General features: G+C 36.7%; 1 protein-coding gene across 3 annotated transcripts in view; it reads right to left on the bottom strand.

Annotated features, from left to right (window-relative positions):
* Positions 1–256: 256 nt before the first annotated feature.
* Positions 257–27,336, bottom strand: part of LOC127648960 (adhesion G protein-coupled receptor L2-like) — a 135,743-nt gene continuing 108,663 nt past the window's right edge. Inside the window, exons 16-22 of one of the 3 annotated variants that reach the window (XM_052133822.1) lie at positions 22,998–23,089; positions 20,699–20,867; positions 19,587–19,715; positions 18,261–18,357; positions 11,072–11,200; positions 5,699–5,734; positions 2,822–2,970 (exon numbers count right to left, since the gene is read on the bottom strand). In XM_052133822.1, coding sequence (XP_051989782.1) covers positions 5,700–5,734; positions 11,072–11,200; positions 18,261–18,357; positions 19,587–19,715; positions 20,699–20,867; positions 22,998–23,089 — 651 coding nt within the window. In that variant the 3' untranslated portion in view covers positions 2,822–2,970; position 5,699. Of the gene's footprint in view, positions 2,971–5,698; positions 5,735–11,071; positions 11,201–18,260; positions 18,358–19,586; positions 19,716–20,698; positions 20,868–22,997; positions 23,090–27,336 lie in introns of all 3 variants that reach the window. The other 2 variants (XM_052133823.1, XM_052133821.1) reach the window with 2 other exon arrangements.

The following is a 27,336-nucleotide window of genomic DNA, read 5'->3' on the forward strand; positions in this document are numbered from 1 at the left end:
TCTATATCATGTAAGGCCTGATTTGTCAGTTGTAAACAGTGGAACACAATATGGAGAGTTAAAAAAAGTCAAAAACAAAAAGGATAAACTATTAACAAACATTTCTGTTGTCTGCGAGAGTGCATACAAGATCATATATCTCTTCAGCAATAGAGTGCATACCAATTTTCCCAACACTTATTCAGTTTAGACCTGTAAATGGTAGAAATTCACTTTCTTGGAAAAGCAAATGTTTTTAATTACATTGTTTCTCCTTTACAAACAGTCTCCTAATAACCACCGGCTATAATAATTGACTTAATATTATTCATACTTTCTGGAGAGACTAAACAAAAACAGTTGTAGTATTGCCCCAGTCTTCTTCTGAATCAATCTTTAAACCTTTGTTTAGCTAATGAGTTCATAACATGAAGTACACAACTTTGTCAAGCTTTTCTGCTATAATGGTGGTTTGAACTGAAGCAGAAATGTGTGGTAGATAATTCTGGAAGTCAATATCTTTTATATGGCAAACGCTCTGACACACACCTACAGACACCATCTGTTCTTTCTATTTAAGAGCAGGATGTGGGTTTCTTTAAAAGACACTCGTTAATACACTAACTGAATGAAAATGGCATAGATTACATTGTTTAATTCAGTGTACACTTCAAGGTGAGTTATTTAACTAAACATAATATATATATATATATATATTTATAAAGATTTTTTTTATATATATTTATATATGTTCCGGGTCTAACTGTAGTATTGGATTACATCAAGATGCATTTGTCCATCTTTGAACATCTTGTTTCATTCAGTAATATTTTGAATTACTAGTAAAATGGGTTGTGAACGCAATTCCATATTGGCTTCAAAATGTTCCAGATACATTCATTAACAAGAAGGTAAACTCCAAATATTTCAATGTTAATTTTGAATCGTTCAAACTTCCATTCAAACAAATTTTTTTGCAGCACTCACTGATTGAGAGTGATATATTTGTAAACAAGAAAAATTCATCACATTTATTTGATATCAAACAAGAGTTGAATTTACATCAGCATATGACAATGGGCTCTTAGAAAAGATTGAAATGAATATCAACAGTGTTACGTCACTCACACGTCCGATCCAACCCTTTTATTCCATATTTTATACTTCATCTAATAAATTATTTAGTGTCCAATACTGAGATATGTTGACACTTGTGAATATTTTTGATCCCTGACAAATACTGTCAAGCATTTTTTTTTAAGTAAAATAAATTACATCCAATTCACTCCAAATTTGTGCAAGATACAGCTTTTGTTCAGTTGAAAAAATAAGGAAGCTTCTTTTTGTACATATACATTGGCAAACACAATTTGAATGGTAAAACCCATAACTGAACGCACTGTTCACAAGTGGAGATGTGATTATGGGTCGAACTGGCTTCCTTCATAAATGTTTTTGCGAAATATGAATTGTATGAAAAATCTCACGCATTTCAACAAAAAATGTGTAACAACTTTCCTATAATTTGTCTGAAATGTTTCTAATATGGTCATCGTTTCTTTTGATTGACATTTTTTTTCTGCTTTACACTCATGGTACTGCAAAATATATGTTCTTCGGCTGTCATTCGTACAACAGTTATACTGTATGTGCAATAGAGTAAATATAAGGCCTGAGTCTGGAATAGTGGTTCTTTCTTTTCGATTTTCTCTTTTTTTCCCCCCCCTTGTCTTTCTCATATGTTTTAGATCAACTCTTCGTTCCGTATTAGAGAACCCCTGTGTTTCCAAGACTGGAAGATTCACCTGTGAACTGGTCTGGAGAGTTTTCAAAGTTCTACAAAAATCAGACATTGGCATTAGGTTTAGTTTTTTTTGTTTTTTTACAGTATATTGTACAAAGCTTTTGGCAGATGTGGATGATGCCAGTCTTAAAACAGACACTTCTATCAGCACTCGCACAACAAAATAGTTTCAACAGACTGTCAATCGTGTCCTAAAAAAAGTCATTGTGCCGTTGACAAGTTCCTCTCATCCCCTAGTCTGTGGCTGAATGAAGAGAGGGGAGAAGCAACCGAAGAAAACGGATGAAAGGGAACATTTGCGGCTCAAAGGCTGGTGATTAGCTGCATCTCGCCTTCGGGTGGGAGGCAGCCGTCAGGGAGCCCGAGGCCAATACAGCCCTCGCTGGTGCCCCGTCGGCTAATCTGATAGTAGGAAAGCTGTTGGGTCCCGTCGCCCAGGTCAGGCAAGCTCTTGTGGCAGAGTTCCTCAGGCTCGCTGTGGTTGGATGGGCAAGGGGACCCGTCGTCCTCGCCGCTGGTAGGGTCAGGCAATTCTGAGGGCAAAGGGGAAGAGTCTCTGAGATTGGGCATGCTCGTGTACAACGAGTCCCTGTTATTTGGTGAGGGGGTGTTTTCTTCCTCTCCTGCCCATTCTTCCTCTTCTTCCACCTCTCTGCTCTCGTCCTGTGGCCTAGCCGTCCGCCGAGAAGCCCTTTCAGCACAATAAAGGAGCGAATGAGTCCGTTGGGGCAAAAGCGGGGCCTCAAGGGCTTCCCGGTGGTTCGGGTGAAGGAGAAGAAGTTCCAGCGTCGGGTGGCTAGAGGATGGTGGTAAGGCGGAGGTGTCGGCATCAGCAACTATGGCGTCGTCTTCGCTCCAGCTGCTGTTCCCTACACCCCCGCCGATGCTAACACGGATCTGCTGCGGCGCTGGGTCTCTTTCAAGGTTGTGATTGGAGCCCTGCTCGCATTTTGCACTGCTTTGGGTCCGCGGCGGCCCGCGAGGCCTCAGGTTGTTGTGGACCAGCTCAGAGATGATCATCTTTTCAAAAGCAGCGTCGTCCAGGCCTTTGGTGCACTCAGCTGGGCAATGCAATGCAGGATCTTCGTAATCGTCCTCACGCAGTGAGTAACTGTTGTTGAAGTTGCCATTGAGAGGGAGTGTGTCCATGGTGCTGACATCACGGCTGTTAGTCAGCGAGTGCTGGCCTGAAACGACAAATTAAACGTTCAGTATACCACAAAACTGATAAAAATAAACATAGAAGAGCCCAAATAATACGACGGACAATAAATATTGGGTATTTGTTACTATTAAGGACAAAATTTCTTGTTAAGCTCATTACGTGCTAATTGCTAACAAAAAATAGTGATTGTTCGATAAATGTTTATCAATGGCAATTTTACATTTACACAATTGTCCATGTACCTACCCTTTTACTAACTTTTTACTTAAAGTTCTCAAAAATATATTTGAAAACAAAAAAATATGCACTACCCATTAACAAGTTTATAATTAGATTTGAGATTTGAGTGCGGTTATTAGCCGATGTAGATCATTTCAAAGTGGCTAAATATCATCTGATTAATCGGCCTGGCAGATATATCAGTATATCACTACTAAGAACTAATAGAATATTATATTGTAAGCTGAAATTGTCATCACTAAAAATAAATTGTTCAAATAAAAAAATTATTTCATAATTTTGTCAAAATGGCCAAATTTAACCTGATTAACAGGCCTGGCCGATATATCGGTCTATCATTACAAAGAATTAATAATAAAACTATATATTGTATACTGCAATATAAGAGTCAGGATGTTTTTGGCACTAAAAAGAAATTGTTAAAAAAAAAAATAATATTCTGTCATTTTGCCAAAATGGCCAAATTCCACTGGATTAATTGGACTGGCCGATATATCGGTCCATCATTACTTAATAAAAAATATATATAATATACTAAAATATATTAACAGTCATCCCGACTGTTAAATGACTGTTAATATATTTTAGTATATTATATATATTTTTTCACTTTTCACTTTTGTCACTAAAAGTAAATTGTTCAAATAAAAAAATTATTCTGTCCTTTTGCCAAAATGGCCAAATATAATTTGATTAATTGGGTTGCGTTTCCCAATAACAATTGTTCTTAGTGATTAAGAGCATTTTCTACGAGCGATTTGACAAACATTAGTTATTTTTTAAGTGCGTTTCACAAAACTACACTTAACATTCGAGGACGTGCAAGGACGCGCTTTAAGTGCTACTTAAGAGAGACACTGTCTATAATCGTGAAGTGCTGAAATGTGCTTGTCATTGCGACTTCATTATATTTGATTATATTCAATTATATTATAACTTTAAAAACTTTTGTAATTTAGCTTGCTGGAAATCCTGAAAAATCTTTTCTTAAATGTACAACTAAATTTACCACATAACTGCATTTGTTTTGCAATCGTTTATGCAGAACAATATATTTATTTTACACAATCACTGTTTCATTCATCCGATGTGCATTTTAATATTTACTTTTCAAAATGTTTTATGTGGGTCAAGCTTAAAGCTTCCAGGATCAGTGAAGATAGCGGAGGCCCTGAGTATGGTCCTGCTAATGACAACAAGCATTAATTGAATACAACGAGTTTCACCGTGTTATTGTGGAGAGCAAAATAAAGAGATGCATGGAAGCTGTACTTTAGGGACATTCACCAATCAAAGGGAGATCTGCTCTTTACTCCCAAATGTGGTAAAGGTAACAGCAATGCTACACAACATGTGCGGTACTACACAATGCATGGTGTGGGTGAGAGCGCCCTTAGGTGTCAGAGAGTTAGAGAAGACGAGGATTGTCTTTTTTCTTCTCTCTCTGATTGTAATTTTTACAGTTTTCCTCAACAATCATGCCACAACTTACTGTTACCAACTAGCCCACAAATAACTTTGTTTACTTATAAATGTATCTGTTCATCCAATACTGACTAACCATTTTATACATTTAGTTATTATTATTAGCCTTGTCGGTTAAAAATAATAATAAAATAAAACGTATGTTTACTGATATTAAATGAATATATAGAGTAGCTGTTAGTATTTAAATTGAATGAAGTGTAATTCCACAAATGTCCTGCAGGTGGCTGCATAAGTCTGTGTCCTGACGATGCTCTTAGCGCTGTACGATTACTCCAGAGCACTCGTTAATCTCCGAGCATTTTCAAGTACTACTTAAGTTAAGATGCTTTTGGGAAACAGGCCGCAAAACTAAGATAGATTCTACGATCTACTTAGGCTTACGATGCTTTTGGGAAAGGAGGCTGTGGCAGGGCGGAGGGCGGGGCCGGGTCGTGATCCTACGCACCCGGTCCCGCCCTCGCCCTGCCACAGAGGCCCTGGCCGATATATCAGTCTTTCACTACTAAGAACTAATAAAACATTATATAATATAACAAAATATTAGAGTCAGGATGCTTTTGTCACTAAAAATAAATTGTTTAAATAAAAATAATTTGATTACTCGGCCTATGCCGATACATTTATCTATCAAACTTCTGTAAAATATTCTAAAAATAAATGAATAAATAAGAGTCAGAATACTTTGGTCATTGAAAACAAATTGATGAAATAATAATAATATTTTTTTTTTCTTCTGAAATTTATGTCCTTAACAGTATACCAATGAGAACATAAAATGTTAAAAGGCAGCCAAAGAGCTTCTTGCAATAACACACAGATTGCCATTCGTAATGAGGTAAACACAAGCTATTATTGTAAATTAATGGTAAACGCAACAGCAAAAAAGCAAAAACGCAATAAAACAACAACATAAAATGTGCTGCAAACTTGCACAGAACACAACAGAAATAAAGCATGTGAATGGAGCACACAGATGGCCAGGCACACAGAGCACAGACAGCAGGGAGGGTGCAAACACTCACATCATGTGTGTCTGCTCAGACTAGCTGACCTGAGAACTGCCCATGTGTGAAAAGAAAAAGAGTGAAACAACGGCTTTTAAAATTGCAGCAATGACAGAAAAGTGAGAAATCACCAAAAAGAAAGCTTACAAATTACAGGGGCCTGAATTCAGTCCGTTCATCAAGATCCACTACATGTATTTCACTCACAATTTAAACAAACAAAAAAGTATAAAAATCAATAAAAAAATATGCAATCATTTTGCAAACAAAGCCAGGCTGAAAAGGGGTTTTATGCCCTTAAACGATTGATGATTAAATATTTTCACTTATCTGCTGGCTCAAACATGTCGTCAATTGTCCAAAGTATGAGTCAATGATGTAAATAGCACTTTCCACAAATAGAATACAATTTGATGTTCCATTAGTTTTTTAAGCATTAGACTAGAGGCACAATCCCATGCTATCTGTTGTGAGAACTATTAGATTTGTTAGAAAAACTAATATCTCACATAAAATAAACATAGCATGCAAAATCACCCATTCATTTTGACCTGGTCTTGACTTTCTTGACTGTTTCCAGTCCAATTAAAATCATACAATATGATCAATTTATCGAATCTTAAAATTACATTTAATTTATTAAAACTATGACCCACATTTTACACACAACACTTTTACCAGTCAAATTGACTGCTTTGGTCAATTTGGTTTCCCCCATGTCAGAAATTATACCTTATCAAACTTATATATACACCAAAATGTGCCAGCCCCTGCTGAGTGAAAGCTTAAATTTGGCAAAATTTGCAACCTTTTTATCTAGCCACTCTAAATTGTTTAATTTTGGTGTTTAGTTAATATTTACTACTAAAACAGAACAAAATCACACAAATCAGGGTTTCAAATTGTATTAAGACATGCCCAACATTTTGATAACAAGGCTGCAAAAGAATAGAAAATAAAGCAATGCATGTAATATTTAGTTTGACCAACTGAACTTGACAATCAACATTTCCTGAAGGTTAAGCACCTTTATTTTGACCATGTACTGAAAAAGAAAAGAAAATTGACCTCATTTATAAAAGTTCCAGACCTTATTTTGTACCCTATTGGTAGAAAGTGCTAAAGGCGTAAAGCAAAGGAGATTCAAGGAACAGCGTTTCTTAATCAATGTCACTAGCACTTCCTTTCTAACTGATGTGTGAGTTCACTTCATTAATGAGCGAATCCATCAGAAGACTGAATTCAGGATGTGGCAGGTGTAACAGGGCTCAGCACCCAAGCAATCTTCAACAACTACTTTCTGTTTATGCTCATATGAATCGTTAAACATCTCAAGTTGTAATTAAAAAGCAGTACGAAACAGAACAATATCAACAGTCACTTATATTAGCCCATGAATGATCAAGATGACAGAAAATGGAAAAACAAATAAAAAAAGAGGTGGTGGAAAAAAGGTGGGAAATCGTAAATGTTATGGACTGTCGCCCAGTTTCATGCATAGCATAGGATGAATTTTAAGTTCGGTCTTTTGGAATGAACGTAAGATTGCCCGGGACGAGAATGGAAAATCATTTCTGTGTTCTGCTGTGAGATAAGGGGAGTCTTTTTGTAGAGCGCAAAAAGAAAGCAAAAACAGACATCAAAGACTTCAACCAAAGCAGAAAGGGACCAAGAAACAAGCAACCATTAAGCATAAACTCGGCCAAGATTATTTGCATTTGTTTATGCATGGGTAGTGCGTTTAATCCAGGCAGGTATTGTCTGGAAAACCGCAAAAACAGATGCTGGTGGAATACTATTGGACATGCTGGAAAGGAGAAATTCTGGGAGAAAGGCCAGAGCAGATCTTTGATTCTTCAGTCTCACGGTCAAATTCATAACTGTGAAATACTTCATGCACTCAAAGTGCAGGCATGTTTACACTGAGCATAGCTGTTGTTTGTTTTATTGCTGGTATTTGTCTAAATGGAACGTAAAGAGCAGAAGGTCTCTGTGAAATAGTTTCTTTGCTTGTCGGAGCAAGCTGTTCAGATGCAATTAGAGCCTGATGTAAGGCAGGGTGGTATGATGGTACAGTATATAAAAGAGTCAATGAGCTGCATTTAAAGCCATTGTAAAATAAACGCACACCTTTGATCTCACATTCTATATTAATATTCCAAGTTGCTACGTTGTTTTGTGACTATAAACACTATTACAAACTAATTAAACGAATTGTTTAATCTAATAAATATGATAGAATATATCTCGTCTAATCAGAATTTTAGTTTTTCAGCAAAAATATATTGCAATGCATATCATAATCATGATGCATACTAAAGCATTTATTCTGTTCGCGCCAGTTTATAAGCGCCATGCACCGCGTTCGCACTTCAGTCGACAGTTGCTTACTCTGTCACAAACTGAATAAACCCTCTCATATTTGATGTTATAACTCTTTATCTGCATGGCTGTTCTAATGGAATGGCACATACTGTAAACATCACTGAAATCATCAGCATTTTGCATTTTCAAGGATCTACGTCATTCGAATGCAGTGATGACCCTGAAAATGTCATTCATTTTAGTGTATGGTGTAAATTTGCATGCTCTACCACAAAACTGTTAAAGTATGCCTTTAAAAAATACCTTGTTTTAAAAGAAGGGTTTATGTGAATAACGTATTCGATTCTAGTCTATTTAACCTGCTGAACCTAGACCGGTAAATTCTGGCCAGATGTGCACTCCTTTTAATCTCCGAGTGCCTCAATGTCAACTGAATGTACAAATGTGGACAAAAATATTTTGATGAAGTACATGATGAATAATTTAATGAACAACAGGTTATTTTAGAATAGAGAGTGTATTCATGGTTAAAAACAAAAGATGATCTACATTAGTAAGTCAGAGACCAGAAACATCAAATGCTGGTTTTGATTTAATGGTGAAAAGTTATTTAGATATAAGGGTACGTTACCAATTAAAAGTTTGGACACATTTCAGAATCCTTTTTTTAGTTATTTTAAAGACATTTCAATATAAAGGCTTACGCTTATACACTTTTATTATAAACATAAATTGTGCCAATGTGCAACTTTATTAGCAAAATTTGACTTTAATTAAAATCCATTTTTTTCTATAAAGCTGCTTTAGAATTATATTTATTGGGAAAAGCATTAACAGAAGTTTTAATATAATAAAACACCATAATTTTAGACTAAAACATTTTGTTAAAACTTGATTTTTTATGGCGTTCTATCCATTGAAATGCGTAAAATGGAAGTTTAGTTGGGACTACATGAATACAATTTGTGGTGTTAATGTAGCATTGATAAACAAGTGTTGAAATGAAGTGTTATTTTATGAATTTTTGAGCAAGATGATAATAGGAGGAGATTTGTTCATGTTTAATGTTTTTTAAAGAGTGATCTTTTATGCATGGAAGCCCCTTTCCTCCACATAAAAATTTGGTAAATCAAAATGATGAGATAATAAATCTATGTTGAAATAAAAAGTTAAAACCATGAGGTACAGTCATTATTTTGAGATGAAAAATTGTAATTATGTGATAAAATAAAAACTAAATTATGAGATTAAAAGGTCAAATTGATCTGGGGTTGCTTCAGTTGGTCAGGTCTAGGCTCAGCAACAAATGGAGTCAGCTGACTACCTGAATGTACTGAATGACCAGGTTATCCCATCAATGTATTTTTTCTTCCCTAACGGCACGGGCATATTCCAGGAGGACAATCCCAAGATTTATCAGGCTCAAATTGTGAAAGAGAGGTTCAGGGAGCATGAGGAATCATTTTCACACATTAACTGGCCACCAAAGAGTCCTGACCTTAACCCTATTGAAAGTCTTTGGGATGTGCTGGAGAAGACTTTACAAAGTGGTTCGACTCTCCCGTCATCAATACAAAAATTCTCAGCCAAAAATGAATGCATCTCTGCACGGAAGTAAATGTTGTTGGGTTGCATAAGGTTGTTGAAACGTAATCAAATCTAAAGGCAGTCCAACGAAATATTAGAGTATGCAACTTTCATTTGGCCAGGCAGTGTAAAAGCAGTTGCCATTAGTAAGTCTGATGAACCTAATGAAGTTGAGTTAAAGATGCTATAGTACATTCATTTGACCTAATCCAACTAAATTACACTGGTTCAATGTAACAGACTTAAAATTAAAGATATTCAATTTTGTATAAAAATCTCCTTTAATCCAATTAAGTAAGGGTATTGACTTTGAAGAGGCTTGAATATGGTTTTGTTTTGGTCACTACATGATTGCCATACTTCCATAAGTGTTATTTTTTAGGACTTTACTCTTATTATAAACTGTGGATGATTGTAGTAATAAAAAATGTTTTCACAAATCTTTTTTCTGGATCTTGATGTGCTTGTCTTCAAGGAGTACCAATAAGAACAAGAGGTAGATTGTAAGTCCAGATGTTTTTGCCCCCATTTCTTTTGGAATCTTCTTGAATGCTTTTGAGCATGTATTTTAAAACATTTGAAAAGACAGTCCATTTGTTTCTGAGACGTTTTGTTTTCGAAGGTGGCAGTAACTGACAGCAGCAGGAATTAAACTGTTCTCACATGTAGCCTCACGGTAACCTTGCGCGAGGAACTGAATGTCTACACTCGGTGCTTTCCGCCAAAACGTTGATTAGCTCACTGTCTACCACTGACAAACAGCATGATGGGAACACAGGCAGATGGATGTAACTTTCCCATTTTGTTCAAATGCCTGTTTACAATCTAAATGCAAAGACCAATTCCCATTTACGCCAACGTGAGGCATCAAGCACGAATGCCAGGTTCCTCTATAAGCCACCATTTTTATTTGATTTTTCACCACCTCATTTTGTCAAACCATTAGGGATTTAACGCCTAGGTAGCATCTGCCGATACAGACTTGGGGGCTGATGGGAAAGCGACGTTCTATGTTAAACCTGTTTCTTGCTGTTTATTTTGATTGAAGGGTAAAATACATAGTTGACACTGAAAGAATGCCAATCACATCCTGTCTGGTGAACAACACAAAGCAAAATAACAGCCTATTTCGCCTGATGTGTCATTCGTAAAGCGTGTCATAATAAATGAGAATTCGAGGGTGTGAACTAATGCCTTTAAAGAAATGGAAGGGAAAAAGCGAAAGATTCATGCAGCTTTGTGTAAAGGAAAACAAATCTTTTGAAAAGGTGGAAAACCTAAGATGAAAAGAAGACAGCGAAAACACCACATGGCCGTTCGTGATTCCATGACAGATTCTCAGCAAAATTACAGTCCTGTGTTAAAAGTGCTGTGAAAAAGCCTGTATTTGTCCAACCCATCCCCCATTCCCAAACAGCAGGCAGAGAGAGAGATAGAGAGAGAGAGAGAGAGAGAGAGAGATAGGAGGCCATGCAGCACCTGGGGAGTGGAAAGCCGGAGGTGAAGGGGTGTTGCAGACGATGGTTTCGGCGAGAAGGTTGTTATAGGGGTTGTTAGTGTCGTGAGGCCGAAGGAGAGGGTTAGTTAGGAGATAGTTGCCGGTCATTCCTGTTGAATAAATAAAGAGAGGAAAGGGATCGGAGGGGTGATCGTGAACGAGATAGGAGACTATAACAAAAGAAAACAGTGCAGGAAAGGTCATATTCAGGACACTCACCTGCCAACCCCTCTTTCTCTAAAAGGTCATCTTTTTAGTATTTCATGAGCTTTTGACCAGATCATTTTAGATATCAAGTAGGATTCGGTTGATCAACCATACAGTACATAAAACATTGGGAGGGAATTTAAGGAAGGAAACAAAAATAATGAAAAAACAATAAACCCAAGACTTGATTTCTGGTCTCAGTTCATACATATATTTTTATGTACATCAGAAATCTGTAAATGTGTAACTACACATTGTCATATGAGCAGCTAGTCAGCAGTTACACTTATTTAAGTCTCACAAACCTTAAGTACATATTATACAGTAACAGTTCTTACAGTAGTTAGCTCTGTAATGTAATCCATATGTAATCATTTAATCCATATAAAGTAAAAGTAAAACTTTTATTACTTCTTTTTTTTTTTAATTGTTAAAAGAATATTCCGGGTTCAATACAAGTTAAACTCGGCTTTTGTGGCATAATGTTGATTACCATAAAAAACTATTTTGACTCGTCCCCCTTTTCTTTAAAAAAAACAGCACAAATCGAAGATACAGTGAGGCACTTACAATGGAAGTGAATGGGGCAATTTGTGAAGGGTTTTACTATGTAAATGTGAAGCTTATAATTTTATAAACACACTTGCATTCATTCTTCTGTTAAAACTCATGTAATATTTGAGCTGTAGGGTTGTTCAAATCTTTATTTTGACAGTCATTTTAGGGTTTAGGGTTTCTTGACAATAACTTTACTCAGAAATGGTTAGTAAGCGATTTTATCCCACTAAAATCAAGTTAACCCCTTAAACTCCAGTGCGTTTAAGGGCTGCTGCCCGCCATTTTTCACACTCAATCTTAAAAGCTCAGTGTCCTCATATACTGTGGATTCATTGCAAAAAATTGGTCTAATTTGTCATAAATCCCCCAAAATAACCAAAAAAGACTCCAATCATTCCTAAATAATATTGTATGTGTTAAAAATCTTATAATAAACAAATTGAATTGTTTATGTAATTCTATCTCACTTTGAAAAGTCTTATTTCATTCAACTAGATGGCAGCTTTTCCTGATGGATTGCAGATTTCTAATAAATAACAATGGATTATTCAGCCAAGCAAGCTCACAGACAAGTCCAAAGTGGCCTAAGGTAAAAGCAGATGTAAAGTTTTTAGCTATTTGGGGCTTACAGCAGAAGTTCTCAGGGAACAAAAGAGATGTTTGTATTTGATCTCTTACAGAAGTCATATTTTACTTTGTGATTCTTTTGAAACTCTTTCGAACTGTAGTATAAAATAAACTATACAGTCATATTCCTGAGAGTGAGAACTTTCATTTGATGTATGACTTGTCCATTTATTTCACAAGTATGTGAAATAATTTTATTTTCATATAAATATTTCAACCCCATTACCTCTTGGGGGCGCTAATTTGGGATGCAAATTTTTTAGGCCTTTTTTGGCTAAATTGTAATCGTTATTGTACCTGTAACAAAAATGCAGAAGTGATAGTTATCTCTGAAAATTGTAAGATTCTAAGCTTTCAAATGATACCTCATATGCCTGAATTACTGTATGTATACGGTAAAACGGTTAACGTTTTAAACGTAAACCTTTCTTGCGGTATTGCGCCCCTTTGGACCCGTGGGCAAGTCCATAGGGTTAAAGCGCATAATGGTTAGGTCTTGAGGAAATACTTGTGAAACAGTAAGAATTTCAGTGTTTACAGATTGGCCCTCACTGTAAACCATTGTGACAGGGCGGAGGGCGGGGCCGAGTCCATTATCAGGCAAAATAAATGTTTGTGGTAATCAACATTAAGTCACTAATGCTGTCGATTGAGCTTAACTTGTATCGATCGTGGAATATTCCTTTAACATAACACATGCAATAGGTATCATGAACTAACAATAAATAATCTATTTTAATAAATTTATTAATCTTTGTTAATCTTATTTTATAAAATGCAGTTGAACTTAGTTCATTAGTTGCATAACCATTGTTAACGTATACGGCTTTTAATGATACAATTTTTAAGAAATGTTGAAATTATCATTAACATTAACCAAGATTAAAAAGAGCTGGACAAATATTGTTCATTGATAGTTCATGCTAATGTGTATTGTAACATGTAACCAAAGTAACTGTAATCTGATTATGCACATTTTAAAATGTAATGTAATTTGATTACAAGTACTTGATATTTGTAATCTGGATATGTAAAACACATTACATGTAATCTGTTACTAAGCAACAACGTTAAACTGATTCAAATCAGTAACTTATATTGAGACCGAATCTTTTAGTAATTTGTTTGTGAATCGGATTAAACGTTTTTGCTGTTTGGTTTAGCGGGAATTTTAGCAAAGTGCTTTTATCGGCCTGAGAATGTAGCGTTCACTTCCAGTTTAAAAATGGACTCGATTCCCAACCCTAAACTACAGAAAGACAATACTTCATACAGTGCTTGCATATACAACATTTTAATTTGTTATTCTGTGCTTTTAAGCGTTAGAATAACAAAATGTTGATTGATCACACATTTCAGATATCTGAAGAGAGCGGCCCACCACTATTTGGACAGAAGTTAACAAAATAACTCTGTATCTCACTCGTACTGATATTCTAGACTTTCAGACACCAACATTTATAACAATGTCTCTGATAACAACGTGCTTTGACATACTTGCTTAATGGAACCCATTTTCTGCCAAAATACAGCTAAATATTTTCAGGATACAAGACACTTGAAACGAACGCTTCAAAGAACGCTTGTTCTTAAACTATTACTTAAACTCTCATTCCCAATTCCCAGCGTACTTAAGAACACATCAGAGCAGTGCAAACTTTTACTGCGTCATAGATGAGCATTTTTGGAGGTTAGTATTACTCAAACACACACAAGTGTGTCTCATGGCTTGTCGAGGTCAGTAAGAGTTGAGCATCATACTCTCATCTGCAACACTCTTGCCCAGTCTAAATAATTCATCAAAACATTTTTTAAATCCAATCTGGCTCCTCTCCAACCGAAGAAACAGACTGCAGGACTTCACACAGAAAGAATTAGTATTGTCTCTACTGGCGATTGCGATGATCTAAACCATTTCAAGAATTCAGATATATTGTATTTGAACAGTTTAATAATGTAAGGTTTCATAGAAATATGTTTGAGAATCTCATCTCAGAGCAGTTTATATGGATCATTGTGTATAAATTAGCCATAAGCATATGGACAAGATATTTCTTTTCCCAGAAACAAATTATGGAACTATATTCCCAGGATTAGCACCGATGATAGTGCTGTTTAGTACTAGGCAGAATTGGTTTTCCATAATATGATATATGATGAAATGGCACTAATTTAACAGAGTGACAAGCACAACAGTGAATTCTTACTTTTCCAGCAAAGATTTGAATAGAAGAGACTTCTCACTTTTGTTCTGTTGTGTGTTACAATAACGAGTTGTGAGCTACTTTACAAACCAAATCAACCAGCTCTCTCCAAAAAAACAAAAATCAAAACAGTATTTGAAAATGAGAAAAAAAAGACAATTTTACTTAAATCTTATTATGAGTTCTAAATCTTACTACTCATCTTATGACACATTGTGATTGACAAGCAAAGGTACAATATAAAACTATTGATTTTAAAGGTGCACCTTTTAAAGGTAACATTTGTCTTTGGCTGACACCTAGTGGCGTGGATGCAGCATCATTTAAAATAAATAGTTTTCAGTTTCAGATGTCATTGTAGAAATGTAGTATTCACAGTCAGCCATGAGGACTTTAATCAATGAGTGAAAGTGTCAAATAACAGGACGGTTACTGAGATTAAGCAAGGAGTATTCAGCTGGTCATGTGATTCAAACATGGCTGCCCCCATGTGTGGACCCTCTCCATGTAGAATAACAGCTTTTATAAGGTTTCTGATATGACTGGAGCATTCATTTTAATATGAGTACTTATGATTTCATGTCTTTTTTTCTCCCCTTTTCTCCCCAATTTGGAATTCCCAATGCTCTAAGTCCTCATGGTGGCGCAGTGACTCGCCTCAATCCGGGTGGGCGGAGGATGAATCACAGTTGCCTCCGCGTCTGAGATCATCAATCCGCGCATCTTATCACGTGTCTTGTTGAGCACGTTACCGCAGAGATATAGTGCGTGTGGAGGCTCATGCTATTCTCTGCAGCATCCACGCACAACTCACCACACGCCCCACCGAGAGCAAACCACATTATAGTGACCACAAGGAGGTTACCCCATGTGACTCTACCCTCCATAGCAACCGGGCCAATTTGGTTGCTTAAGAGACCTGGCTGGAGTCACTCGGAAGCCCTGTATTCAAACGCGCAACTCCAGGGGTGGTAGTCAGCGCCTTTACTCGTTGAGCTACCCAGACCTCCTCATGTCTTTGGGAGTTCAACTTTTTTAATGAGGAAAAAATTGCTGAGTGCACCTTTAAGTCATAAGTGGGGTTTTCTTTAACTGTGGACACTTTATTAGCACTGTGGGTTTCTAGAAATTAAATTCTGGTTAAAACATTTTTCAAAATAGTTTATTTAATTTGTCTTCTAACAATGGTCACAAGAGATTTCATGAAAATTTCCAGCACATCTTAAATTCAGTCTTGTGTTTAATACAATTCTGTGGTGGAAATGACACAGATAGAATTTTTTTTTTTAAAAGAAATAAAAAGGCTGACTCCTTTGTGTTGCTAAAGCTAAATTCATAGCTAACATTTTATGTATCCTAAATTACAGCATGACTTGAAATGACGCCCAATATTTATTTTGCTCACAAGTGTTATTAACCTTGAATTATTTTTGCTTTATGTAAACATAACCTGTCAAACATAACTTGGTTAACAAGTACGCTAACTTATTTTTTGGTGTAGTGGAAATGACACAACTGTGGGACAGTCTTAACATTTGAAAAATTGTAGGGCTGTCGATTTAACATAAAAATTGCAATTAATTATATACAAAAATAACGTGTTAAAAAAATCTATGCAATTAATCATGTCCCCGGACCGTAATAAGGAATATTCCTACAATCGGAGCAATTGAAGCACAAAGTACTACCTGTATTCTCTAGGGGGCAGTAAGCGAACATCAAGCTGTATCGGCAAAACACAGCTTATACAGAGAACAAATCACACTAAACAACAGTATATACGGCTATAAAGGGAGCGGGCGAGCGAATGCCAGACAGGTTTTCACTGAGGAGCCGAGAATACGGTTACGACGCATTACAGTGGTAGGGATAGTGACGTGGCAAGGGGAACACAACGGCTCGTTCCTTCCATCGGGGAGCGGAGGTTACAACAGTAACCATGACGTTCCCCTTCTGTCACTCACTCGACGTTGTGTTGATTGTAGTGACACAAGGGGTCCCACTTAAAAACGGCATGCACTACCCCGTGTTACGTGGCTGCCAAGCCATTGCAAGCAGGCTGTTGCGTGCTAGAAGCAGCTGGGTCGGCTGCACGTAACCCTCCCCAACGCCCCCAATAAAAGGTGTCATGTACCGCTCTTAGGTTCCCCGTACCCGTATGGAAACGGGCGACATGACTTGCATGGGAGCCAGCCGGCCAGCCGCGCCTTTTCTCGCTCTATGTTTCTCGTTCTGCATGCCCATATCACACGGCGCCCCAACCCAGTTGAGAGGCGTCTGTGGTGACCACGACACATCTGGACACCTGCTGTAGGGGGACTCAGAGGTCTGTCCAAGGGTTGAAAGTCTGACGGCAGGAAGGGGTGATAAACATGTGGTATGTGCCCGGGGCCATGCCCATCTCAGGGCTCGAGTCTGAAGCCAGTGCTGGAGCAGTCTCATATGCATCAACCCGAGCGGTGCGACCGCGGCCGAGGATGCAATATGCCCCAGGAGCCTCAGGAACTGTTTGAGAGTAACCGCTGTGCCTGGCTTGAAGCGAAATTTATCATATATTTGTAAAAGCGATAATTTGCGATTAATTGGATTAGTTGATCGGTATACAATGTAATTAATGATTGACAGCCCAAAAATTTTTATTAATAATGGTCACACAATAAAAATATTTTTTTTTCTTCATTTTTACAGTTTTAAAAATGTAATAATTTGTATTCTTCTAATGGATTTTTTCATAGTTCAATATTGAAAGTATAGGTCTGGGACTAGGTTAAAAAAAATATTTAAAAAGTACTAAAAATAAATACCTGGTAAAAATACATATTTTAATGTGACCGTCATACAGCTAAAAGAAAAATTTGAAATCTGTTCATTTAATAAATAATTAACACCTGGGACATGAAATTGCATGACGTTAAAACAGAAAAAGGCAAGTATAAAAATACCACATTTAGCTAAATATTCAAATATTTAAATTTTTTTGAGAGTGTATACGACTCGATTACATCATTCCCAAAGCTTCATGGGATAAGCGGTCTATGCTGAGCTTTTCTGCTGCGATTTTCGATGCCATGATAACAGCGACATCTCTTATTGGTGGATAGCTCTTGAAGATTGTGGGTAGTATAGTTCTTCACAGGGAATTCAACAATTCAAAAGATCTTCAAAAATATTCAGTATACCACGCATATATCATTGCCAAACAACATTGGAGCTCACTGTAGGGGGTCTTGAAATGTTTTTGGAACAAATCAATTTGAGTAGATTGGAAAGAGTCAACTAGAAAGCTAGCTAGCTAACACTGATAAATGTGGGGTGCAATTAGTGTCCATTACTGGTCACACCACAGTGTAAATACAAGCAGTGAATGTTAGTATTTACACTGCGGTGAGCATCTGCCTCATTGAAATGGCCTCTTGAAGGTATGAGGAAGTAATTGTGCGACATACTCACGATTATAAATACAGTAGATTCGAGCTGAGATGTATTAAAACAAACTCAAAATTTTCAGTGTCTCATCTGACAATGCGTTAGCACACACATATAGCTGAGTGTTTCTGTAGGTTAGAGCCGTCACCTTGGTTTAGTGTGGAAGTGCTATTGATGTCTCCGGAGATGAAGGAAGACTCTGACTGTTTCCTCACAGTGTCGTTCCACATCCTCCTGATACGACTCTGCGGCGGGAAACAAACACTCCCTGATTAATGCGCCTAATATTCAGGCAGCACCGGCAAACAGCTTTGTAACACAATTAGAAGCTTTAAAGTCCCAGTGTTAGCAGACTTGTTCATTACCGCCACATGTGGATTAGACGACGTCTAAACACACTACATAACACATTGTACAGATTACATCTGCAGCAGCTTATTAACATTCCTCACGACACATGCAACAAGCAATTTACTGCAGGGGAAAACAACAATACTCCGTTTATTCTGGAATAATTAGCAAATGATTGTAGAATAGATAGGTACCTTTTGATTTACTCTTACTGAAAACATTTGTGGCATAATGTCAATTGCCACCGAAAATACTTGCAACTTGCAATACATTAATGCAATTACAATGGAGGTCTATGGGGTCCAGCATTCCAGATGGGTAAAAACTAGAAATTTGAAGCCTGTATTGTGGTTAAAGCACTTGACATGAAATATGAAGTCAAATATATACACGACTTTACACAGACAAGGTCGGTAAATTATGTCAACATGAATAATATAAGTCTTGTGACTATACTTTTAAAACAAAGTGTTTTACAAATTTGAAAGTTTATTCCGTCGCAGTGCTTTGCCACATAGACTTCCAATGTAAGTGCATTACTGTAAATACATTAAACACTCGATTGAACGTAACTTGCACTGAACCCAGAACATTCCTTTAATGTACTTACATTCAAAATCACTTGATTATTTTCAGAAGCATGTAGACTTTTAATTAAATCTTCAAGATACAAGGATTTCTAAATGACTGCACTCCTAAAACTCTCGATTTCTAATTAGTTCTGTTCATGGAATGAAACACGCATGTGCGCTACGAAAAGACTATCAAACAAACATTTTCACTTACATGTAAGGATTTGCTTTGGTATTTAATTAACTTGTTATGCTTATAAATCAATCAGAAATAATCAACCACGGCAAGTTAAAGAAAAGTCTTGAAGAAGTACAACTGCAGAATTGTCCCATAGAGGTCATGTCCACTACTGCGAAAGCATCTTTTAAAACTATACTTCTCAAGGCAGGATATTGTCCAGCTGCCTTAAAAATGAAAGGCTTTGTGGAAAGTGCTTTTAATAAGATCACATTTCATATGTGAAAACTGAACTCCATTGAAATGACATAGTACCTGTTGTCAGGGTCATGGGATATTTCATAAGCTAGATAATGTGAGGCATTAGCTGTACCTGTGTAGCCGATGAATATCGAGCTGTGGATCTAGACGCTGAGGTTTTGTTAACACTGTGAGGTCCGTCAGACGGCAGACCGCCACAACACCGAGACTGACGGAAACACTTGCTGTACTCTTTACGCACCTGTAAAAACAAGGAGGGGGGGGGGGGGGGTCGTGCATTAAGAAATATGGTAAATAATGCATCTGCACTTGTTTGGATGGGAGGCATGGTTGGAGCGCGGGATGAATGTCATTGAACTTGCTTTGATGGGGGCTCAAGTGAAAATTCAGGCCGCAGAAGCGGATTCAGTGTCAATTTTTTCGCATTCAGGACAAGCTTTTCATCTAATGACATGTGCAGCTGTCAGTGAAAAATGGCTTTTCATTATTTCTATCAGTCTCACATGAAACCCTGACCACTAATATACTGTATATACACACATATATCGATATACACAAAGTGCAAACCTTGCAATTTGCTGTTTTCTGCTCGGTATCACGTTATCTAGAGCCAAACCAATTCCACACCACAGAAGACTCCTCTTATCTTCTCATTCAAATTAATTTGAGGAACAAGCAGTCCCTCCGCCTTCCTCCATTTATCCAACATAGTGTGTAATGCGTGCGTATTATGTGCCGCACACATTTCTCATGTGGCAATTTTGCGTTACTGCAATCCAATTCAAAATATATACCGGTTGACAAATTTCTACTGGGTTAGCAGGTCTACCGGTATATCGCCCGACCCTGGATGTGATCTTTTCTTTAATTTCCTTTTCACTCATGTTAGTATTCCCTAAGCATCTACTCTTAAAAATTCTTTGAAAACGGCATTGTCTTTTAGTGTAGAAAAAAAGTCCATGCGTATACACACATATTTGCTCTAACCATTTATTTATTTTTATTTGCATGTCTGCTTGTGAATTAGTGCCCACCCCTTGAGACAAACATTATATCTCCCATCAAAGCGGCCGCATCGTTAGCCATCAGCTCAAAGGATTGCAATTTAATTAAATAAAACAAATAAACAGAAAATGGCACTGTGTACTGTGTAATTATCACAAAACACAATCAGGAGCCTTCAATCCTGCATAATAATAAGGAACATGAAGTATGATGCTTTACCTTCTTCTGCAGGAGACAGTGGAAGATGAAGATGAACATCCCTTGTAAGGTGTTGAAGATGGTGAAGAGGTACGCCATCAGTATTGAAGAGTCGTTCAAGAAAAACAGGCCAAACGACCACGTCAGGCCAAGAAGACACAACAACGCAAAAGCGCCTAACACCCACGACCTGAAGATGACGAGATTATAGATTGTTTTAAATTTTGTTGCAGATTGTTAGCAATATAATATGCCAAAAAATAGGCATTTATTAATGTTATGACATTGTCATCGTCAAATTTAAAATAGCATTGAGAAGTAAAATTCATTTTTGAATCGTTCATTCAGATGGATTGTTTTTTCGTGAATTGGTGAAAAAGATAAAAAGAATTATCGACACATTGATTCGCTTGCACCATTATTCAAGTGAGCATAAATATTTTTGCTAAATATTATTTAGCACCAGTGTTGGGTTTAATCTGATTACTAAGTAATTAGTTACTAAAAAAGTACTGCAGTGCATTACATATTTAATTTGTGTAATCAGATTAACTTGAAAAGCACATATTTTTAAATTATTACTTCCTCTATGATGTAATAAGTAGTGTAATCTGATTACAACTTTTAGATAAGTAACTATTCAATTGTGTTGGATTACTTTTTTTGAGTAACTTACCCAACACTGTTTATCACTACGTTTTCAATTAAAGGTTTATTTACAAGTCCTTTAAAGACATTCAGCATTTTTTTCTATGTTAGAATACTTTGTTTTATCCCAGTTTATGACAATCGTTTTTACAATTGTATTTGGTGACTCTACGGGCGCAGCTGTTGAATGGTTGTTTATGATTCCAACCCAGAACTTTTACTGCCACATCAAGTTCTTAGAGTCAAGCGATTTACACACACTTGTCCAATTGGTTTGAATAAATCATTAACAAAGGACTGGCTTAAAAGAATGATTTGTTTGTGAATGACTACATAGAAGATTGTGTGAAAACACATTACGTAAAGAATGAAAATCCATTCATAAACTGCACCCACTCCTTCCATCAGACCACCCAGAGATACACAAACTTCAATTCAAGACGGTCGTATATCAATGGAATCTTTCCCATAAGAGATTCCAGCGGCTATTGGTGAGAATCAAATGTCTTGTCTGCTAGCCCTCGATGAGCCCTTCATATGGACACAAGACGAGATGAGATTTCTCCATCTCCTGTTACCCCCCAGCTGCACATTTTAAAGCAATTACTACTCTGGGTCCAATAAAACGTCTTACTTTAACGTCATACCACTGTATAGTCCATCTGAAAAAATGCGTCTTGTTTCCAAGGACAATGTGTACAAAAGGGTAAGATTGTGCTATGACATTGCAGGACACTGACGCTAATGAATAAGTTAATAACATGGTGCTCGAAAGGTTAATGCTTTCCATAATTATTCCCATAAACCTAAATTAGCTGCATCCGAGTGTTTACCAAAAGTCCAGCCCCAGATGCAACCTCTACCCTGTGCTCAACCTTCAAACTGGAATGTGGTCCATTACCACGAAACCAATTTGTACGGCTAGAATGTAATTGTCACATTGTGATTAATACAATTATAGAGTCTTGCCACTTTAAGTAATGCAAGCAAAGCAATTAAGATTGTAATTTAGGGCTTTGAAAACATTAAATCATTCGGTTTTGTGTCTGTAAGGAAATATCAGAGTATTAAAGTCAATATGAAATCAAAATAGCAGATAGTTAGCCACTAGTGTACCAAACGGATTGCAAAAATAATGATTGTTTTCAACCAGGTTTCCCTCAACACTTCCTCCTGTCTGTCATTGGTCTGAAAACAGTTTGTCCCACCCCAAATTCCCGCCATTGGTCGAGCCAATGTTGATGTGTTGGCCTGTAAGCATGCTCAAACAAACAGTGAAGTTTTGGTAGTAAGTGCCCTACTGTAACTGCAATTTTAGAATTTTTTTAATAAATGAGGGACAAATAAAGCAGATTTTTTGTGGAAATTAACATTAAGCCACAAATGCTGTCGATTGAGCTTCACCTGTAATTTTTACCTGAACCCCTCTTATTTTTAACCCCTCCCCTCCAATAAAATGGCTTCATTCTGATAAGTAACGTCCACTTTTCCCAATCCAATTAATACCCATTGGATAAATCAAGTAAAACTTTTTTTACTGTTGAAATATGTCACATTCTGGAATGCAAATGCATTGCGAATGTCGTTTAATGTTGACTTTAAACTGTGCAGACAGCTGCAAAAAAACCCAGGCTGGGAAGTGAGTGCAAACGGTATTGAAGGTTGATCTTACCGTATGCTCTCCAGTCTGCTGGAATCAGGTTTCATAGATGTCGAGTGTTTTACCATCTTGTACATAGTCACCACCAGAAAGATGAGGTTGAGCTGTCGGAGAAGATAAAGCATGTTGAAAAGACCACACAGCTTTCAAGCAGTTCCTGGAACTCACGTTTGGGATCCATCATTCGGATTTGTCAAACATCATTTAATATTCATATTTCCCAATTTTACAGCTGGACGTTTGCGAGGAGAGCACTATGTAACATTTACATGGGCAGGATAGCAGAACATCTCTCTTGGGACCTGTGATAACCAGGCTAATAGACTATTGTAGCACTGCCATTAAAAAATAAAAATAAACTGTGGTTTATGTTGGCTGAAGAACACTACGATCTGCAAAGTATAGCTCTCAATTATTCATAAAGTAGACAGGAACTGCAAAAATGTCAAAATGCAAGAACAGATGACTTCTAAACTGGCAAGATATTCTGTCGAAACATTTGGAAATGTCCAAGCAGCATTCTGTTTGTTTAGAGTAGTCTTATACTCTGTGAGGGATAGTTATTATTTACTCACCCTCATATCATTCCAAAACCATTTGCTGTTATTTCGTTTTCTCCGTGGAACACAAAAGGTGTACGTTTTGAAGGATATTTCGACAGCTCTTTTCAATACAACAACAGATCTTAGCGTCACGTCTGTCAAGCTCCAAAAATGACAAAAATAAATAAATAAAAAACACTATATAAAGAACCATTAAAGTTCTAAGTCTTCTGAAGATATACAATAGCGTTGCGTGAGGAACAGACAGATATTCCGTTTATTTACTATTCATTTTGAGTGTCATGTTTAGTTCCTTTAAGTTGACAGACTTACTACAATTACAATTGAAGTAATTACTTTTAAGTAATATGTATAATACATTTAAAATATGAATTCATATGTACGTCTGTTAGCGTTTCTGCGACAGCTGAAGGGTGTGCGGCAATAAATGAGGAGGAAATGTAGATTTTGAATTTGAGCGGTAAATTGCAAACATTTCAAGGAAAAGTGCTTTATAAAGTAACTTAAAAGTAAAATAATGAGTAAAGCACTTTTTAATGGAAGTAATCAGTAAAGTAATGTGATTACATTTTAAGATAAGTATTAAGTAATTTGTAGTGGATTACTTATTTTGAGTAACTTACCCTTGGAATATAGCAGACAGCTTTATGGTACATCTATCATGCTTTTTCTGTCTTTATGGGAGCTTGACAAACGCCTTAGTCAATATGAACTGTTATTGTACGGCAAGAGTGTGTAAATGATGACAAAATGTTCATTTTATGGGCAAACTATTCCTTAAACAATGCCCTCATCCAAGATCTACTTTATTCGTCATGTTAAAGTCTGTGTAGTAGGTACCTGTGGAGATCCTGCAACTTAATCTGTTTTCCAATTGCGAGTAAGAACGCTAATATTTCCTCAACATAAACTATCATCCACATAATAAAGTGCTACCATTTGTTCCTGATTTGGATCTTAAGGATTATCCGAGACAAACTGCCCGTTGGCGCCTTCTTCGACTAGTGTAAGTCATAACTGTGGCTCGCTGGCAAGAACTTGTGTTTTTCTTCACCGCCCAGAACATGGGAATGTAATTCAGGCAGGCTTGAGGAGACCTCTTAATGGAACAACTGTGGGGGACAAAAAAGTGAGTACTGAAAAAAAAAATCACCCTCTCTTTCAAATATGTGGAACAGAAACTGAGGAACTGCTAAAACAGATGGAGGAGGGCCTTAATTCAGATGAAGGTGATGATGATTTCTGAAGAGATTTTGGCTCCAGAGCTATCTTAAAGTCTCCCAAAGTGTTCTCACATAAATATTAATATCATGATTTTATAGTTACCCTCTCCGCACAATTTAGCTTCAAGCTAATTCTCAAAAACAAGGCCACAACTAAGTGTAAAATCAGTTTGTAATACTGAGTATTTTTTAGGCTAGGACAAAGAATACTAAATAAATAGTTGCAAGGTTTCTTGTACAAGAGTAGCTGAATACTATTAAATGAATCATTTAAGAACCATATTTGAAAAAAGCAAACACGACAGGCCCGGCTGTATGTTGTATGCTTTCATTGTCTTGAAAAGTGTACCGAGAACATTCAGCCCAACATCTCCTTTAGTGTTCCATGAAAAAAGAACATTTAATGGGTTTGAAACAACATGAAACTATTCTTTAATGTAGTCCAAAGACGAGATATCTCCAACTGATCAGACCTCTTCCGCAACATTACGACTGTTTGCCCTTTATGGAAAGAGCTGAAAGTAACACAAGGAGCTTTTGAGAGATTGTCCTTTGAAGAAAGCTATTCAAACTTGCTTAAAAGCATCTGTAAAAAGCATGGTCATAATTCCTCTGCAAGTTTGTCTATCTACTTCAGAAATGAAGCTGATTGGAATGTTTCCGAAAAGATTGAAAAATTCCTTCTAAAGTCTCCATGTTTTATTCCAAAAAATTGGGTCACATATTGGGACAATGTAAAGCTAAATGGGGAAACCACCAATTCAAGTACTGGCTATATGCAGGTTGGCAATGGTGCACAGGTTGTAAATGTGTTTTATTGTGTTGGGCTAAAATCCAAAAAGAGAACCAACATGACCAATAGGTCAATTATAAGCACATTAGAGCTCTGCAAAACAGTGAGTGAAAAACACACATTTATCTTGTTTATTTCTTAGAGGCACAAAAAAAAAAAAAAAACATGCAGTGCATACAGAGGCATAAAACAAGAATACGTCCATTGAAAGAAATTGAAAAGAAAGTCACTGAATTATTTGCTTCATCGATCAACAACACAAACCAAATGTAAACACTAGAAGAATTCAACGCAATCTATTAGAGCCTTTCAAGTGCGGGAGAGCAGAGCTAACCTCTACTAAAAAACAGCACTAGAGAAAGAGTTATTTGGGGAAAAGAAAGAAAAAGTAAGAAAGAGTAAGTAAAAGATGAGTACGTAGATGTTTTTAGCATGTTTCTATGTAGTTGCTAGGGCATTCTGGGTGTTTTTTAGGTTGTGAGTTATTAAATCGTACTTCTGTTGTCTTCATATTGAGATTCATACTACGTAGGCTGTATTACATTGAATAATTCCTGCTTGACTTCAAAACCACTTGGCATTAAAATCAAGATATTCTCAGCTATCGTTTTATACTCTCAGCTTAGAATGTGTCTTTGGTATTGTTGAGACGTGTCAACAAACTGGCCCAGTGGTTAAAGCATTGGGTTATGGCTAAAAGGTAATGAGTTCAAATCCAGCAAAGTAAGGTTTTAAAAATTGTGCTTCTGTTGACCTCTGAGTCTTCTGATTGTGTTTACTGCTACTACGTTGGCTGGACTACATTGCATAATTTCAGCTTGAATTAAAATCCACTTGGCTGTAATAACATTTTCTCAGCAATCGTTTTGCATGATGTTTAAAAGGTTGTGAGTTTGAGTCCAGAGTTAAAATGTTTACTACTGTCTGATATCTGAGTCTTCATGTTGTGCTTACAACAATGTAGGCCATACTTCACTCAATAATTCCTGCTTCAATTCAAAACTTCTTAGCTGTAACAACATTTTCTCAGCAAGCGTTCTGTGAAATCAGGCAGACTTGTCGATTGTGTGGCGCAGTGTTTAGTGATTTTGAATACATTTCCAAGAATGTGAGTTTGACTCAACCAGAGGATGGTTTAAAAATATTGACTTTATTTGACCTTTGAGTTTTTATGTTTTGCATACTATAATGTAGTCCTTACTTTACTGCATAATTCCAAACCACTATGATATACCAATAACATTTTCTAGGCAAAAATGTTGTACTCTCAATTTTGAATGGCAATACAAATTTGACTATGGTGAACACTGTGTTTAGGTGTACTGATTCACAGCTTCGTATGCCCCTTTGCGGCTGTTTGCCTTGTGGTAGTGTGGTGCAGTGGATTGTGCACTTATCTGTGGCATGGAAAGTCATCGGTTCAACCAATTGTTGGGTGAAGAAGAGTGGGGTTACATTGTATGCTATACTATGCCTCATAATTGCTGCTTGCAGCTATACTTATTATTATTATAATATATATTTTAATATAATTTGATAATATAATACATATTTTATATAATATAGGCTACATTTATTTAATATATAATATTCTATTCGAATTTTAACATAACTTGTTTTGCGCACAAGCTCTCAATCACAGATGCACGCGAACAGACGAGTTCGGGGCTGTTCACCATTTGACAGTACCACTATGGTTGGGTCACATGGTCTCAGATACCGGCTAGGAATGGATTTCAACTAAACGCCCGTGCAGACCTCTAGTTAGGGGT

This window comes from Xyrauchen texanus, chromosome 9 (genome assembly GCF_025860055.1).
Source record: "Xyrauchen texanus isolate HMW12.3.18 chromosome 9, RBS_HiC_50CHRs, whole genome shotgun sequence".
Lineage (NCBI taxonomy): Eukaryota > Metazoa > Chordata > Actinopteri > Cypriniformes > Catostomidae > Xyrauchen > Xyrauchen texanus.